The following is a 16880-nucleotide window of genomic DNA, read 5'->3' as shown; positions in this document are numbered from 1 at the left end:
AGGCCCTTATTTTGAATAAAGATCATGTTCAGTGGAGATGGCTCAAGATAGATAAAATTGGCATATCAAAAGAGAAGTTTAAAGTACCTGCATATGGGAAGAATTGAAAACCACCGGTCCATTTTCCTGCCTCTGAGACCTTGGTCCTTCATCCTGGGGACTGCAGTCATCAGGATCTCCAACCCTGGTTCGCTTTCCCAGAAGTTGCTTCAATCGCTTATGCTGCTCCAAAAAATTTCGAGGGTGGGCTCACCACGAGGAACTGTCACGACTTCTTCCGAGAATTTTTGAAAAGCTAGTAGCTCTTCTCGCCAAAGGCTTTTATACCCACCAGTCGAGGCGGGTCTTCTTCCAAGAGGCAGGAATGGAAGGCTCTGTTTCGTTGCAAAGAGGCTAGCATCATGAACAGACATCACAAGCTCCTTTGAAGGCATTGGCGGACGATCAAACAGGATGCTTTGATCAAATCCCATCTGACGGGCGGCTCTGTAAATATTATAAGGAACCGCAGTAAAGAATTCATCAAAATAAGATGAAACATATCCCGGGATACATCTTCGCAGAAATACAATCTCCCCAGATCTCATATCCTTTCCATTTATGTGCAACACAGTGTCAGAAGCAGTGACAAAGGTTTTTGGTTGAACCACAGAAGAATGAACCGGTCCCCACGGACGAAAATCTATGACGTACACGTTATCGACAAAATCAATAAGCCTTAACCCAGGTTTTGGTCGCTTGTTTTGCCAATGGAGTATTCTCGAACCACCATAAAAACTAGAAAACGAAGTTGCAGGGACAAGAGCATAATCTTTGAAATGTTCCCATAAGCATGCTTGGAGGAAATCTATGCGAACATGCGACTCTACTTTCTTGTGCACGTTGGAAGCGTGCATTTCTGCTGCCAAGCATCCAGATGAGAGTACAGGGATCCAAGGAATAAACTGCCTAAGGGGAGAACCACGCCTTTCGCTAACTTTATGGCAAACATGACAAGATTGTGTCTTATAGTCTTCTTCTCAGAGTCGTCAACAAAGATGTCCCTAGACAACCACAAAGACAGAAATGTGACCACGCTGAGTTCATCATCCAGTGCCAGGCCCGTCCTTGGTTTTGTAGGAAACCATTGAGACACCCACCAAGTGTAAAAGCATTTCTCTCCCTTTTTCTGTTGATTATACTCTTCTGCCTTCTGAAGTATAACATCGAGGGTGGAATTTTCTTCAGTGGATAGTTTATAGTGGAAACTTCCCGAAACAGGGAGATTCATCAACATGGATATGCTTTTCAGAGTAATAGTCATTTCTCTCCATATACATATAATTGTGTGCGTGGAAGGGAACCATCGAGAAATGAAAGTAATCAAACCTGCATCGTCTTTCCTGATGTGAGGTGTTGCAGACGCCATGATAGCTTCAACGATATGCGCCTTGGACAAGTTATCTCTGATGCGCTCATTACTAAACATATGCCTCATCCATCCTTCATAAGAGATCAGTGGAGTATGGCAAACCTTGAAATCAATAGGAGAAGCCGGATATTCATTTTTCCGAAGACAGAACCTCATCACATGTGTTGGAGGAACGGACGGAACAACCTTTTCATTTTCCGAGCCTGTGAGCAGGGACCACTTATGGCCAGGATGAGTTATAATGTTTGGAAAAGGCACGGTAAACAGCTTATAATCTATATTCGACATGCCTTTGGAGTTTTTAACACCTCCCTATTTGGCAGCAACATTATCCCCAGGTGACATCTTAACGAGAGCTTCTTTGTTCACTTTAAAATAACTACAATGAAGCGCAATAGAAAAGAGTCATTACTTCGTACTAAGGGAGAAATCACGCATGCGATGCAATATGGGTGATGATGGTCGGAGCCGATGAATGAAGAAGTATACAAAAAAAATTTTTGCCAGCGTACGCCCACGCAACCAGTAAAGCCATTGCATGCACGACTACCCGTGCTTGGATGTTCTCTTGGTCACAACGAGCACGTACAGTGGGGCCCACACCCATTCAAAAAAAGAAAGAAGGGGGAAGCAGGGTCGTATGCAGGCCGTGCACGGGGCAAATGACCACAACTGGTTTTCGATGGACAGATAGACGAGCGGGTTGGCCGTGGGAATTGTGTCTACTACCGAAACCTAAGCTAGGTTTTTGCATCAAATCACAACCTAAGGCTAGGTTTTGCATGAAAATATGCAAGAAGAGCAAGGCGACACATCTACATAGGATTCTCGTGTTACTAATGAGTCTGGCAATGTTAAATACTCTGCTATTGATTTTATTGGTGGGGTTCATCATAATATGGCTACCAATGAAGAAGTTTCATTCACAATGGGATGCTTTTTCAAGCTCAAGGAAGTTACACCTAAAACTAGGGTTTACATTTAAAGAAAAAAACGAAGACGAAGGAGAAAAGATGGAGCACTTACACTACTGCTGGCGGACGTGCGACGACGAGAAGACTAACGGCGGCGACAAGGGAGCGATGGGTGTCAAAAACGGAACTTGGAGCGGACAAAAGAAACGCAAAAGGAAGGAGGTCGACGTTTCTTTTATACATGAAAGATTGGTGGAGTTTTAGCAAAAGAAGGAAACCTTCTTTTCTTTGTACTCGTACACGGGAATGGCAGCCGGGCCCACTGTTTCTCAACAGCCGCAACGATTCAACCCTGCACGATGCCAACGCTCGACATCTCCTTGGTAAGCCTACTTTCTTTTTCTTTGTCCTATATTATACGTCACCATATAATGCTTACCCCGCAATAGCGTAACCATTACGTGCTAAGCAGGGGACTTAATGTTGATGGTGGATTTTAGTTCAGGGCTAAAATTGTAAAACCAGTATTTAATGCGCTGTCATCCTGCAAAAGGAAAATCCGTTTAAGAAGTGATGAGTGCAGAAAACCTCTTCACTATTTTTGAAGCAATTCAATATATATACATGAAATTCACTTAGAATGGTGCGTGCAACAGCAATCCCAAATATTCTGTGAAATCTATTAGCATTAATAATTAATGCATGATTTGCCTAGTATTTTCCGTGCTATGTTCTCGGCCGAACTTTCATCATTGACATGACATGACGATTGAGTGTTCACTCTTAACAGAGTAGCATGAATCTCCCGAAGTGCCAATATTGAGATTTAGCATAAAATACCTGCACAGGCAACATCACTCTCTAACAAAGAGAATCTTGTATCGACGCACCTTTTATTAAGGTCTACTTGATCAAGATGTTTAATATTCTTAAGTAAAATCTAGACTATCCATATCAGTCTCAGAAACGATCACGGCCACACAATTTGGCCGCGTAATTTAACAAGCCTAGCCAAACCCTGGAAGGAATAGGCAATCGTCGTGATGACCACCGGCGGGCCCACTTATGCCCTAACTGTAAGGAGCCTCAAGCTCGTCAGTGCTATTAGACTAGTCAAGAGACGATCTAGCCGCTAATTACTCGATTAGTGTAACTCGAACGTTAATTATTAGAAATTAATCTGACAACTGTATTGATACGAAACTAGTACCGTTAGACAGAACTCGAGAAGTTATGCGGAATGGACTACTCGAACGTTTCATTCTGATATCGGACGAAGAATATATCATCAGCTTTATTTGAAGGGCAAATTAGTCTTTTCGTTGTTAGACAGGTGGCTGCCTTATCCAGATGAACGTGTCATTTTTGTTGGTCTTATCTAGACCGAATCGAGAAGATAACTCTTCTTTATTTTCTTCACCTCCTCCATTATCCATTCTCCTTCTTTTTCCTTCTTCATCTTTCCTTCTCTCTGTAGATCTCGAATCAAAGAATTTGATATTCAATCTCGTTAAAGTAAGCTTAGAAGTTCGATAATCCTATGGTATTGAAGTTGGTTTAATTTTAGACGAAGAAGAAACGGTGGATCAAAGAGAAACACAAGTTAGGGTTTCAGGAAGATAAGGTTGATTGAAAAATTTCGTGGAATTGAGTATGAAATCGATTAATTAAGGAGGGGTACTCACTTTTATTAGCAAAGAAGAAGATTTTTTAGTGAATTTTAGATACATATTGAAGGTTTAAGGAAATTAGGGTTTGTATGATGAACTCGGAGAAGATTTAGAAGATGTGTTGAAGTTTGGTGAGATAAATTGGAAATGGGTTTGTTTAGATTGAAGTAGAATCAAGTGTATGGAGTTGCAATTGTGAAATTGAGAATTATGAACTAGGTTTTGTTCTTGTTCATCCCCAATTTAGAAATTAGGGTTTCTGAAAATTAAAGAAGGTGAAGAAGAGTTGGGTTTGGTTAATTTGGGATTTTTGTGGAGGTGGTTAGTGGAACAACAATTCAGAAGATGCTGACAATTGGGTAAGTTTTGAATTGTTGGAATTGAAATATTTTGTATTGATCTGTTTATATGGTTGAGCTTATCTGTTTGAGAAAGGATGAAGTTATAGATGAACGTGAAGGTGTGGATGATATTGTTCAGTTGTACAGTGGATTTGAAACAATTTGGTGTTACAGGTGACTTTGATTGTGGAGTTAATCAAACTGAAGATGATGAGATGCAGTGAAGAGTGTAGTTGGTTTAGATGAATGTCTAGGAACTTACAAGGGAGTAAATGTTACGAGTGGGTTGAGGCTGTGTTATTAAAGCTGAAGTTGGGATAGGTGTGATGTGCAATGATGTTGTCTAAATGGGATTTAGTTGAACTATGATTGTTCTGTAATTGTTAATGGATTTTAAGGAATTGTAGTGAAGGATGGTGGTGTGATTTATAAATGGAAAGAGTGGTTGAATTGAAATAGGTCTGGTGACATATGAATGTGAATAAGTTGAGAGTTGAGATGGCAGTGGAGCTGAAATTGCATGTAGAGATGTCATGGCTAGCTGATGAATTAAAAATGGTTGTGGTGATGTTGTTATGAGTGGTGTGTGTGGAATACAAGAATTGTTGTTGGGTTCTGTTGAGTGTGAAGATGGGGTTGGGTAAAATTGAATTGTTGTGAGAAAGGGTTGATAATGGGAGCTGTAGAACTGTAGTTAGTGTTTGCAATGAAAGATTGCAACTTCTACTATTGCAGGTAGGCTCCGTTGTCTTTATAAATAAACTTTGAATTATAATTTGAATGAATGAGTTGATTTTGAATTAGAGTTGAAGTTTGTATGCAATAGGAGTATACCTGATAGTCATCCCAGTCAGTGTCTGGCTTAGCTGACTCAGTTAATCTGACTCAGTTAACCCGTTGACCCTGTTCTGAATCAGTCTAGTTGACTGAGTTGAACCAGTTGACCGATTTAGACCTTGACCGTTGACTTGACATTAGACTTGGAATTAGACGTTGACTGTTAGTTGACCTGTGACCGTTAGTTTTACCGTTAGAGACTGTTAGTTGACTCAGATGCACTGGACCTTAGTTAATGGGCCTGTTTATAGTAGACTTGGGCTTAGGACTAGTTTCCCTAAATTGATATTTGGACCTCTTATGGTCCGAATTAGCCTTTGGCTTAGTCTACAAAGTGTAGATATTCACAAGACTTATCTAATGGACTATAGAACCAACCCAATTCAATTAGTAAACCTTAGATATGCTAAAGATAGATAAATAAAAGATGTAGAATCTTAGATGAGCCTTGTGTGAGCCTTTTTGGCTAGATTCTTAGACTTCTTTTGTGATTAACAGTTAGTCTATATTAACAACGATCGATTCAAAGGACGAACCGGTGGATCTTGGATCTCCAGGTAGGCGTGGCTTGTCATCAAAATAGGTGGGAATACTTTTAACTCTTTTGAAACCATTGTTTGTCTCTTTTACAAAAGTTTATGTTTAACAAACTCATGCATTGTCTGTTCGTGCATTTCATGCATTGTTTAGTTTGTGTTATGATTGTTCTGTTGATTCTTTGAATCTTTCCACGATTTGGAAAGGACTTGTAAAGTATGTCATTATGAATTGTATGGGAAAGAATTTCCACATGTGGTATATTGGGTACGCTCCTTCATATTTATATCTATTTACTTTCATCTTTTACGATTATTAGGTGTGGAACAAACCGACATCAATATAGCTATGTAGGTGTGGGAAAACCCGGCATCACTAATATAAATTGTTTGAAGAAGGATTTTTTCCATATACATATTTGTGCATTTACAGTGACTTAGTCACTTTGATGTTTGGGAAAACATGTATTGTTTTCCAAATCTTGCTCGTGATTTCTTTAAAGTTAAATGTTATTCCTGCTGGGAACCCATTTTAGGGATGATTTGCTCACCCATTCCCACTTTCAGTTTCAGAGACAGATCAAAGTTGCGCAGCGAAAGCTTCGAGGAGTTGACTCCGTTAATTAGTTAACTTTTGCTATGTGTATTATGTTGTTTATTCTATTTCCAAACAAAATGACTATTGTATATGTATCATTTGAGAGAAGTTATTGTATGTATATTTCTGAGCGGGGTTAGTTTTGGGTTAAGTTTTATAGCAGATTCTTATTTGAATGCTTAAGTATATGATTTAGATTATTAGTGCCTCTTTGGTTAGATATTCTCTTGGTTAGTCAGCTGCTAGCTTTCGGGGCCCTACAGTGTTGGTATCAGAGCTCACTATTAGATCTTATATGGTAAACAATAGTACTAGCCAGTGCCAGATAGATTGTTAGACTAGTTTAGAACTGGGTTGGGTTTGTGAGATGAATCTTAATCACTAAAAACTATCAATAACTAAAAGATTTGTTTGGTATATTAAATTTGTTTGCTTATTTGTGTATATATTTTATGAAGTAAAATTTATCAGGATTATACTAGTTACGATAGAAGTTTAGAGATTAGTTAATTAATCTTAGTAAATTAGTACATTGTTAATCTAGCACTGGAGAATAGTGAAGGTTGTGTTCTCTCTGTTAGTAGGAAGGCACTATTGGGACTGGTCAACCTTGACAGGGAAACTGCATTCAGAGATGTCGATCATAGAAGTTTGGTTTAATTCTTTAGTAAACTTATAGATACAATTTCACCTAGAAAGATTCGTAGGATTCTTCCTCGAAGTTAAAGACAGATACCTTATTAAATAGAAAAATTAGTGTCAGAAACTTAGACTTTTGTATTTGGTAGAACTTAAAATCATCATAGTTCAACTTAGAGCTACAGATTTTAGATTTTAGTTTTAGAAATCCATATAGGTTTGTGCTTTGTTTCTTATTGTTTGCGCTTAGAAAAGAGATGGGATTATTTATAAGGTGGGGAGTTTATGAAGACCATAAGGATGGTATGATTTTCGAGGACGAAAATGAATAAGGTGGGGAGAATGTAAGGACCCCCAAGCTCGTCAACGCTATTAGACTAGTCAAGAGACGATCTAGCCGCTAATTACTCGATTAGTGTAACTCGAACGTTAATTATTAGAAATTAATATAACAACTATCTGGATACGAAACTAGTACCATTAGATAGAACTCGAGAAGTTATGCGGAATGGACTACTCGAATGTGTCATTCGGATATCGGACGAAGAATATATCATCAACTTTATTTGAAGGGAAAATTAGTCTTTTCGCTGTTAGACAGGTGGCTGCCTTATCCAGCTGAACGTGTCATTTTCGTTTGTCTTATATCGAGAAGATAACTCTTCTTTATTTTTCTTCTCCTCCTCCATTCTCCATTCTCCTTCTCTTTCCTTCTTCTTCTGTCATTCTCTCTGTAGACCTTGAATCATAGAATTTGATATCGAATCTCGTTCAAGTAAGCTTAGAAGTTTGATAATCCTATGGTGTTGAAGTTGGTTTAATGTTAGATGAATAAGAAACAGTGGATCAAAGAGAAACACAAGTTAGGGTTTCAGGAAGATAAGGTTGATTGAAGAATTTCGTGGAATTGATTATGAAATCGATTAATTAAGGAGGGGTACTCACTGTTATTAGCAAAGAAGAAGATTTGTTAGTGAATTTTAGATACAAAGTGAAGGTTTAAGGAAATTAGGGTTTGTATGATGAACTCGGAGAAGATTTAGAAGATGTATTGAAGTTCGGTGAGATAAATTGGAAATGGGTTTGTTTAGATTGAAGTAGAATCAAGTGTATCGAGTTGTAATTGTGAAATTGAAAATTTTGAACTAGAGTTTGTTCTTGTTCTTCCCTAATTTTCCCTAATTTAGAAATTAGGGTTTATGAGAATTAAAGAAGGTGAAGAAGAGTTGGGTTTGGTTAATTTGGGATTTCTGTGGAGGTGGTTAGTGGAACAACAATTCAGAAGATGCTGACACTTGGGTAAGTTTTGAATCGTTGGAATTTAAATATTTTGTATTGATCTGTTTATATGGTTGAGCTTATGTGTTTGATAAAGTATGAAGTTATAGATGAACTGAAGGTGTGGATGATATTGTTCGGTTGTACAATGGATTTGAGACAATTTGGTGTTACAGGTGACTTTGATTGTGGAGTTAATCAAACTGAAGATGCTGATTGATGCAGTGAAGAGTGTAGTTGGTTTAGATGAATGTCTAGGGCCTTGCAAAGGGAGTAAATGTTACTAGTGGGTTGAGGCTGTGTTATTAAAGCTGAAGTTGGGATTGGTGTGATGTGCAATGATGCTGTCTAAAGGGGATTTAGTTGAACTATGATGGTTCTGTAATTGTTAATGGCTTTTAAGGAATTGTAGTGAAGGCTGGTGGTGCGAGTTATAGATGGAAAGAGTGTTTGAATTGAAATAGGTTTGGTGATAGATGAATGTGAATAAGTTGAGAGTTGAGATGGCAGTGGAGATGAAATTGCATGTAGAGATGTCATGGCTAGCTGATGAGTTAACAATGGTTGTGGTGCTGTTGTTATGAGTGGTATGTGTGGAATACAAGAATTATTGTTGGGTTCTGCTGAGTGTGGAGATGGGATTGGGTAGAATTGAATTGTTGTGAGAAAGGGTTGATAATGGGAGCTGTAGGACTGTAGTTAGTGTTAGCAATGAAAGCTTGCAACTTCTACTATTACAGGTAGGCTGTGTTGTCTTTGTAAATCAATTTTGAATTATAATTTGAATGAATGAGTTGATTTTAAATTAGAGTTTGAAGTTTGTATACAATAGGAGTATACCTGATAGTCATCCCAGTCAGTGTCTGGCTTAGCTGACTCAGTTAATCTGACTGAATTAACCCGTTGACCCTGTTCTGAATCAGTCTAGTTGACTGAGTTGAACCAGTTGACCGATTTAGACCTTGACCGTTGACTTGAACTTAGAAGTTGACTGTTAGTTGACCTGTGACCGTTAGTTTTACCGTTAGAGACTGTTAGTTGACTCAGATGCACTGGACCTTAGTTAATGGGCCTGTTTATAGTAGACTTGGGCTTAGGTCTAGTTTCCCTAAATTGATATTTGGACCTCTTATGGTCCGAATTAGCCTTTGGCTTAGTCTACAATGTGTAGATATTCACAAGACTTATCTAATGGACTATAGAACCAACCCAATTCAATTAGTAAACCTTAGTTATGCTAAAGATAGATAAATAAAAGATGTAGAATCTTAGATGAGCCTTGTGTGAGCCTTTTTGGCTAGATTCTTAGACTTTTTTGTGATTAACAGTTAGTCTATATTAACAACGATCGATTCAAAGGACGAACCAGTGGATCGTGGATCTCGAGGTAGGCGTAGCTTGTCATCAAAATAGGTGGGAATACTTTTAACTCTTTTGAAACCATTGTTTGTCTCTTTTACAAAAGTTTATGTTTAACAAACTCATGCATTGTCTGTTCGTGCATTTCATGCATTGTTTAGTTTGTGTTATGATTGTTCTGTTGATTCTTTGAATATTTCCACGATTTGGAAAGGACTTGTAAAGAATGTCATTATGAATTGTATGGGAAATGAGAATTTCCACATGTGGTATATTGGATATGCTCCTTCATATTTATATCTATTTACTTTCAACTTTTACGCTTATTAGGTGTGGAACAACCCGGCATCAATATAGCTATGTAGATGTGGAAAAACCCGGCATCACTAATATAAATTTTTTGAAGAAGGAGTTTGTCCATATTCATATTTGTGCATTTCCAGTGACTTAGTCACTTTGATGTTTGGGAAAACATGTATTGTTTTCCAAATTTTGCTCATGATTTCTTTAAAGTTAAATGTTATTCTTGCTGGGCATCCCTTTTATGGATGATGTGCTCACCCATTCCCACATTCAGTTTCAGAGACAGATCAGAGTTGCGCAGCGAAATCTTCGAGGAGTTGACTCTGTTAATTAGTTAACTTCTTCTATGTTTATTATGTTGTTTATTCTATTTGCAAACAAAATGACTATTGTATATGTATCATTTGAAAGAAGTTATTGTATATATATTTCTGAGCGGGGTTAGTTTTGGGTTAGGTTTTATAGCAGATTCTTATTTGAATGCTTAAGTATATGATTTAGATTATTAGTGCCTCTTTGTTTAGCTATTCTCTTGGATTAGTCAGCTGCTAGCTTTGGGGGCGCTACACTAACCAACCGAACATCTCGATGTCAAACACCAACCCTAAGTAGGGTGGTTGCGTTGTTTGGAAGAAGCTCGATCGAGCATAGACTATCCAAGACAGTCTTAAAATCATCGCAACCGTCCAACTTCGCCAGCTTGGTTGGACGGATTAGATCATCCCATGAGTGATTAGGAAAGCGCTGGCATGCACACTGGCGGCCCCACTTTCCCCTCACTCGAACGGTTTGCCATGCGCATGGCAAGGCCATAGGGTGATGAATCGATCGCTAGAAACATGGCAGGCGTGATGCTTCTAAGTCCTAATTTGGATCGCGGAAGTTCACTAGCGTCTTAAATCGATCACGACCATCCAATTTAGCCAGCCTATTTGAATGGCTTAGATCGCATTTTGGACCATCAGGAAGGTGTACATAAGTTCACCGCCAGCTCAATATTATCCCCGTGTGATTGATTTCCCTAAGGAAAGTCAATGGCATGCCAAACCGCTTGGTCAAACTCGCGTGGACGTGGATGTCTCAAAACCCTAATTAGGGTTTACGGTAACATGCTTCTGTCGCAAATTGATCGTGACCACTCATCTTCGTCAGTCGAATTGAGTGGCTTAGATCTGATTTTTGATGGACCAAGAGATGTGAGCATGCACGCCGGAAGCTCATCTCCATGCATTCCCGATCGGCCCGCGTGAATCAACACTCAATGCTTGGATTCGATTAGCCCAAAGTAGGGACAACCGCATGGTCCCTAAACCCTAAAATTCATCAACGACAATGCACAACTGCCGTAAATCATCTTGTCCATCCAACTTTGCATGCATAATTGGACGATGTATATTTATTTCCAGCAAACCTGCAAAACAGCATTAAAACCACCAACCGCCTCTTTCCCACAGGGAGTGATCGACCAAATGATAGCTTGTTTACGCAACCCTCAAACGATCACCCAAAGGTAGTCTGGCATGCTGCCATTTTAGACGCTCAATCCGTGACTTATCCAATCAAGCTTTAAAACAACGATGCTTCATGCATATCGATTGTTTTGAGCTGCTTGCTTAAAAGCGATGCATTACATGCATCGACCATGTACGATATTTTATAAATTTCAATTCCATAAATAACTTAGTTATTTAACCTAATAGCACCGTATGCTATTTTTTGCGGCAGGTCCCACGACTTGACCCACTCACTCGAGACATCAAACAAGTCACAAACTGGGGGATACTTACCGGGGTATTGATCTGACGGTGTTTAGCGTGCGGCTTAATAAAGTGTGGTGTTCAATTTGGACTAGGTCCGGGGTTTTTATGCATTTGCGGTTTCCTCGTTAACAAAATTTCTGGTGTCTGTGTTATTTCTGTTCCGCATTATATTTTGTTATATAATTGAAATATCGCAGGTCGTGCGTTAGGATCAATCAATCAGAATATCCAACATTTGGTTGTTGATTTAAATTGATTGACACTTAGATATTGGTATTTGGTACCATCCAAGTTATCTCTCTAGTATTTGACAAAGACTCGTAGATTTCTATTTGATTGATTATAGATCAAATCGAGAGATCGGGATATTAGCTCTTTGATATACTTTACTCTAGATTGAGTATGACTGTCTAGTTGATTCTCTAGAAAGTATATTGGAGTTAATCCATACAGATTGTTAATCGAAATATTGGGTGAGGTTGTTAGACCACCACTTTTTCAATTGGTATCAGAGCATGCAAACACGTTTAAGATCTCAAAAGTATGTGAACCAACTAAGTGTACACGTTTAGTTATGGTTACTAAAACCTAAATGAAATACATTTCATTTGTGTGTGACAAGCTAAGTTTCGATCTAACGGTTGAAAGATATTAGCTTGGTTAAATCAGGTTTTTCATTTAACAGTGAATATTGAATGCTTTGTTACCAAGGTAATTTAGATTGCAAACCCTGATTTGAAACCTATATAAAGGAGACATCTAGCATCTGTGCACAACTAACCCCCACACCTCTTGTGTGATACTAGTCGGTTTTGATAGAGTCGGTTCTCCTTTAACCTTAGGTTTCTTTTCGATACCCTGTAGGTTAACGACTGAAAGACTTCATTGGGATTATGAAGCCAGACGAAACTACTTCTCTTGTAGTTGAGCGATCTGATCTTGCCACTTTCTATTGTACGATTTCAGTTCTAAGATTGGCTTGAGATTATATCTCCGATAGGGCAAGATAAAAAGAAATCGCAAACATCTTCGTCTCATCGTTTGTGATTCTGAAATATCTAGTTTCACTACCATACGATTTAGATTATTGTGAGGTGATTGATAATTCTAGGTTGTTCTTCGGGATTATAAGTCCGGGTTATCAATTGGTTCTTGTTCACCTTGATTTTATCAAAATACGAAACAAAACTCTTTTGTTTATCTGCGGGAGACAAATTTATATATTCTGTAGACTTTTCTGTGTGATACAGATTTGTTTATTAAATTCTTTGAATTTGGGTCGTAACAACTCTTAGTTTTGGGTGAGATCAGCTAAGGGAATCAAGTGCGTAGTATCCTGCTGGGATCAGAGACGTAAGGAGCACATTTGTACCTTGAATCAGTGTGAGATCGATTGGGTTCAACTACAGTCTAGACCAAAGTTAGTTTGTAGTAGGCTAGTGTCTGTAGCGGCTTAATACAGTATGGTGTTCAATCTGGACTAGGTCCCGGGGTTTTTCTGCATTTGCAGTTTCCTCGTCAACAAAATTTCTGGTGTAATTCCGCATTATATTTTGTTATATAATTGAAATATCACAGGTTGTGCGTTAGGATCAATCAATTAGAATATCCAACCTGTGGTTGTTGATGTAAATTGATTGACACTTGGATATTGGTCTTTGGTACCATCCAAGTTATCTCTCTAGTATTTGGTAAAGACTCACAGATTTATATTTGCTTGAGTATAGATCAAATCGAGAGATCGAGATATTAGCTCTTTGATATACTTTGCTCTAGATTGAGTACGACTGTCTAGTTGATTCTCTATAAAGTATATTGGAGTTAGTCCATATAGATTGCCAATCGAAATATTGAGTGAGATTGTTAGACCCCCGTTTTTTCACATCCCCTGTTATCTTTGAGAGAATTGGGTACTTAGGGTCACTTAGCTTCCACCAACTGAATATATCAAAATTGAACTCATCTTGAGGTGTCAGAGTTGGAAGAATTGGTTCTTCTAAGTACAACTCTAACTCAGATTTCTGAACATTATATTCATCATTTTCCAACATAAAATTAGCATAATCTGGTTTAGTTGCACCTGAGCTTCTTACATCCATACGAGAGACAGAGTTGCTAAAGAAAGCAGGAGTTGAAGTGTTGTTTTGAGACTCATATGCATTGAAAACTTTGGTCAAGTCTGTTCTGAATTTCTCATGCAGTTCTGCAGATCCATCATCTCCGAATATTCTCTTATATGTGTACCTTACCCATTTTGCCTTATACCTTGGATCTAAAACCACTCCAATGCTCATAATCAAATTACTTTCACTCCAGTATACATTAAACTTTTCTCTAATTTTCAACCACAATTATTTGATACAGTCAAACTTATTATCTTCCCAACTGTTGATGCATTTGTTAATTTCATAAACCCCATTGTAATACAAATATACAGTTGGATACTTAATCCCTGAAAACTGAGTTGAAACATCATTAAAAACCTCTAAACATTTACAAAATTTTGTTCCTTATTCCCACTTCTGTCTGGATGACAAAATATCGAAATCAGAATCAAACTCATTAAGTCTTTCAAAACCCTTTTGAAGTGCAATGGCATTCTTAAGCATCAAAAAAGTGGAATTCCATGTTATGTCTACGTCTAAACTAACTGACTTTCCAGACAATCTACATTGTGTCAATGTTGTTTGAAACTTCTCTTTCCTAACTTGTGAAGACTTTACATGTTTAACACAATCTCTAATACCCTCTATAAACCCAGCAGCTACTCTCATGACATACAATACAATCAAATGTAGTATGTGGTTGCTACACCTCATGTGAAACATTTTTCCTCCAAGCAACAAACAATTCTTACCATCTAGCCAACTAATAATATTTCTCATCATAACACCATTAGCTGGAGCATTATTAGCAGTCAAAGCGAAAAAATTCCTATCTATGTTCCATTCCAAATTACAAGTTTTGATAAAATCTGAGAGAGCGTCTCTTGTATGTGGTGATGGCGCTACAATGTAATCTAAGGTTTTGGCATTCAAATTCCACTCATCATCTATAAAATGACATGTAATACAACAATAATCATCTTTAGTGTGTTTGGAAGTCCACATATCAGTTGTAAGAATATATTTGGAAGTCAAATTCTCTAATTGTAATTGCAATTCATCTTTAATTTCAGCATAACACCTCAACACATATGCTCTAATTGTATTCCAACATGGAATTTTATCAGCAGGGTTCAAATACTTAAAAAACTCTCAAAAGTAGAAATGCTCAACCATGTTAAGAGGGTAATCATGCTTAGCAATCATTTTAGCAAGGAAATTCCTAATAACCATAGTCTCATACTTCCAATTAAGTAATTTAACTTGGTTATTACCTGCTTTTTTAATTGCAGTGGTAATCTTCATCTGGCCTGGCTTGTTTTCAGGATTCTGTTTGAAGGTTTTTAGATGTTGAGACAAGCGGGTAGTTCGTTTTTCACTACAAGCTTCTATTTACCTTCCACAATGATGACATTCACTCATAAGGACAACCTCTTCCTCATCTGGATTCTCTTTTACATGCCTAACAATATTTTTCTAGTGAACTCATCCCATGCCGATGACCTTGTTGTACGCATTTCTTCCATAAAGCAATAACAAGTAGATGATCTTCATCTGTTACTTCTGCTAATATCTTACTCGAAGAAGGTGTTGTTGAAGCAATTGTTGAACATTCAACACTCTGATCTTCTTGTTCTGGTTTTTCGGAATTTGTTTGACTGCTTGAAGTTCCAACTCTATTGGATGCTTTTTGACTTTGAGACATTTGAGAACAACATGACCAAAAAATCATACATACAAACTTAGCTTTCAAATTTGGACATTAAAAGGCAGAATACATAAAGAAAGTAAAAAAGAGTACTGCAAGTATAAGAAGTAGTATATTGAGTTATTCAATCTCTTCTTTACTCTGATTTAATTCAGTAACTCATCAATATTGAGTTATTATTCAAACTCATAACCACCTTATAAACCCATCTCAAAAATAGATCAATTCAATCAAACCCTAAACTAATAACTATCAATATTGAGTTACTCTTCAACCTCAATGCTTATTTAAGTTAAACCCATCTCAAATCTTTCTTTAATTTCATCCATACATGTAAGTAATATCAAACCCTAATTTTTGATTGCAAGACAGAAACCTTAATTTCATGACAATCGAACACAAAAATCGAACATAAAAATAGAAGAGAATCAGTACCTGATTGAGTGAGTGAGTGATTGATAAACAAGTAAGTGAGTGATTGATCGATCTAAAGACAAAGTAGAGAGGCGACTGACGGACTGAAAAGAGAATAGGAAAAAAAGGGAAAAGGAAATGATTATCGCTTGGTTTACTCGACTGATAATAGATGAAATTAGAAAAATTACAAGTGTATCCCTAACTCTATCGATATCGGATATTAACGAAACGGATGGAGCCTAATCGATATCATTAGGTTAAGGAAGAAATATCTTATAAATATATGTATCCTATATCCGATACAACAGATAAAATCCTATAGGATCCAAAATATTCAGAAACGGATTCCGGATATCAGAAGGATATTGACATGCCTATGTGCAGGGCATATATTTTGAATTAGTTACATGCTCCAAAGAGTCGTCTAGGAAAACCAGTAGGTTGTCATCAAATTGGAATGACAATGCCATACGGTGCAACCCGGAAACCAGATATAAGGCCATTTGTCGCAGCTTTTTTTTATCATCAAAGAGAGGACTTCAGTCACTAGAATAAAAAGAAATGGGGAGATAGGATCCCCTTGTCTAATTCCTTAAGGGAGAATCTCGCAAAAGAAATACACCACTTAACCCAACTCCTCCACACATGACCGAAACCACAACACTCTAGAACCTTGTCAATACAACCTCAATTTATGTTATCGGAAGCTTTTTCGAAGTCCACTTTACACAATATACCAGCTTTATCTTCTCTCGTTCTTGAATCTATAAGTTCAGAAACTATTAGGATGTCATCATTAATTTGTCTTTCATGGACAAATGCACCTTGATATTCGAAAATAATAGAACGCAGAACCATCTTTAATCTATTGGCCAACAACTTTGAAACTATTTTGTAAACTCCTCCAATCAAGCTTATTGGCCTGAAATTATGTAGATTCACTGCACCACTACATTTTGGAATCAGTTTCAGGTTAGTACAATTTATTCTCCAATCCTAGAAAA

The 16880-nt window shown here is 37.5% G+C and overlaps 1 protein-coding gene across 1 annotated transcript; it reads right to left on the bottom strand.

Moving 5' to 3' along the window:
* Positions 1–1723: 1723 nt before the first annotated feature.
* On the bottom strand, positions 1724–15456 carry LOC113325048 (zinc finger BED domain-containing protein RICESLEEPER 2-like). The gene is made up of 4 exons (XM_026573288.1): positions 15255–15456; positions 14167–14698; positions 13516–13980; positions 1724–1790 (listed from the first exon to the last, which is right to left on the bottom strand). Exons 1-4 carry the CDS (start codon positions 15454–15456, stop codon positions 1724–1726), a joined length of 1266 nt encoding a protein of 421 aa, XP_026429073.1.
* Positions 15457–16880: the final 1424 nt, after the last annotated feature.

The sequence above is a fragment of the Papaver somniferum genome, chromosome 11 (assembly GCF_003573695.1).
Source record: "Papaver somniferum cultivar HN1 chromosome 11, ASM357369v1, whole genome shotgun sequence".
NCBI classification, from domain to species: Eukaryota; Viridiplantae; Streptophyta; class Magnoliopsida; order Ranunculales; family Papaveraceae; genus Papaver; species Papaver somniferum.
Note: the sequence above shows the minus strand (reverse complement) of the source record. Positions and strands in the feature narration are given on the sequence as shown.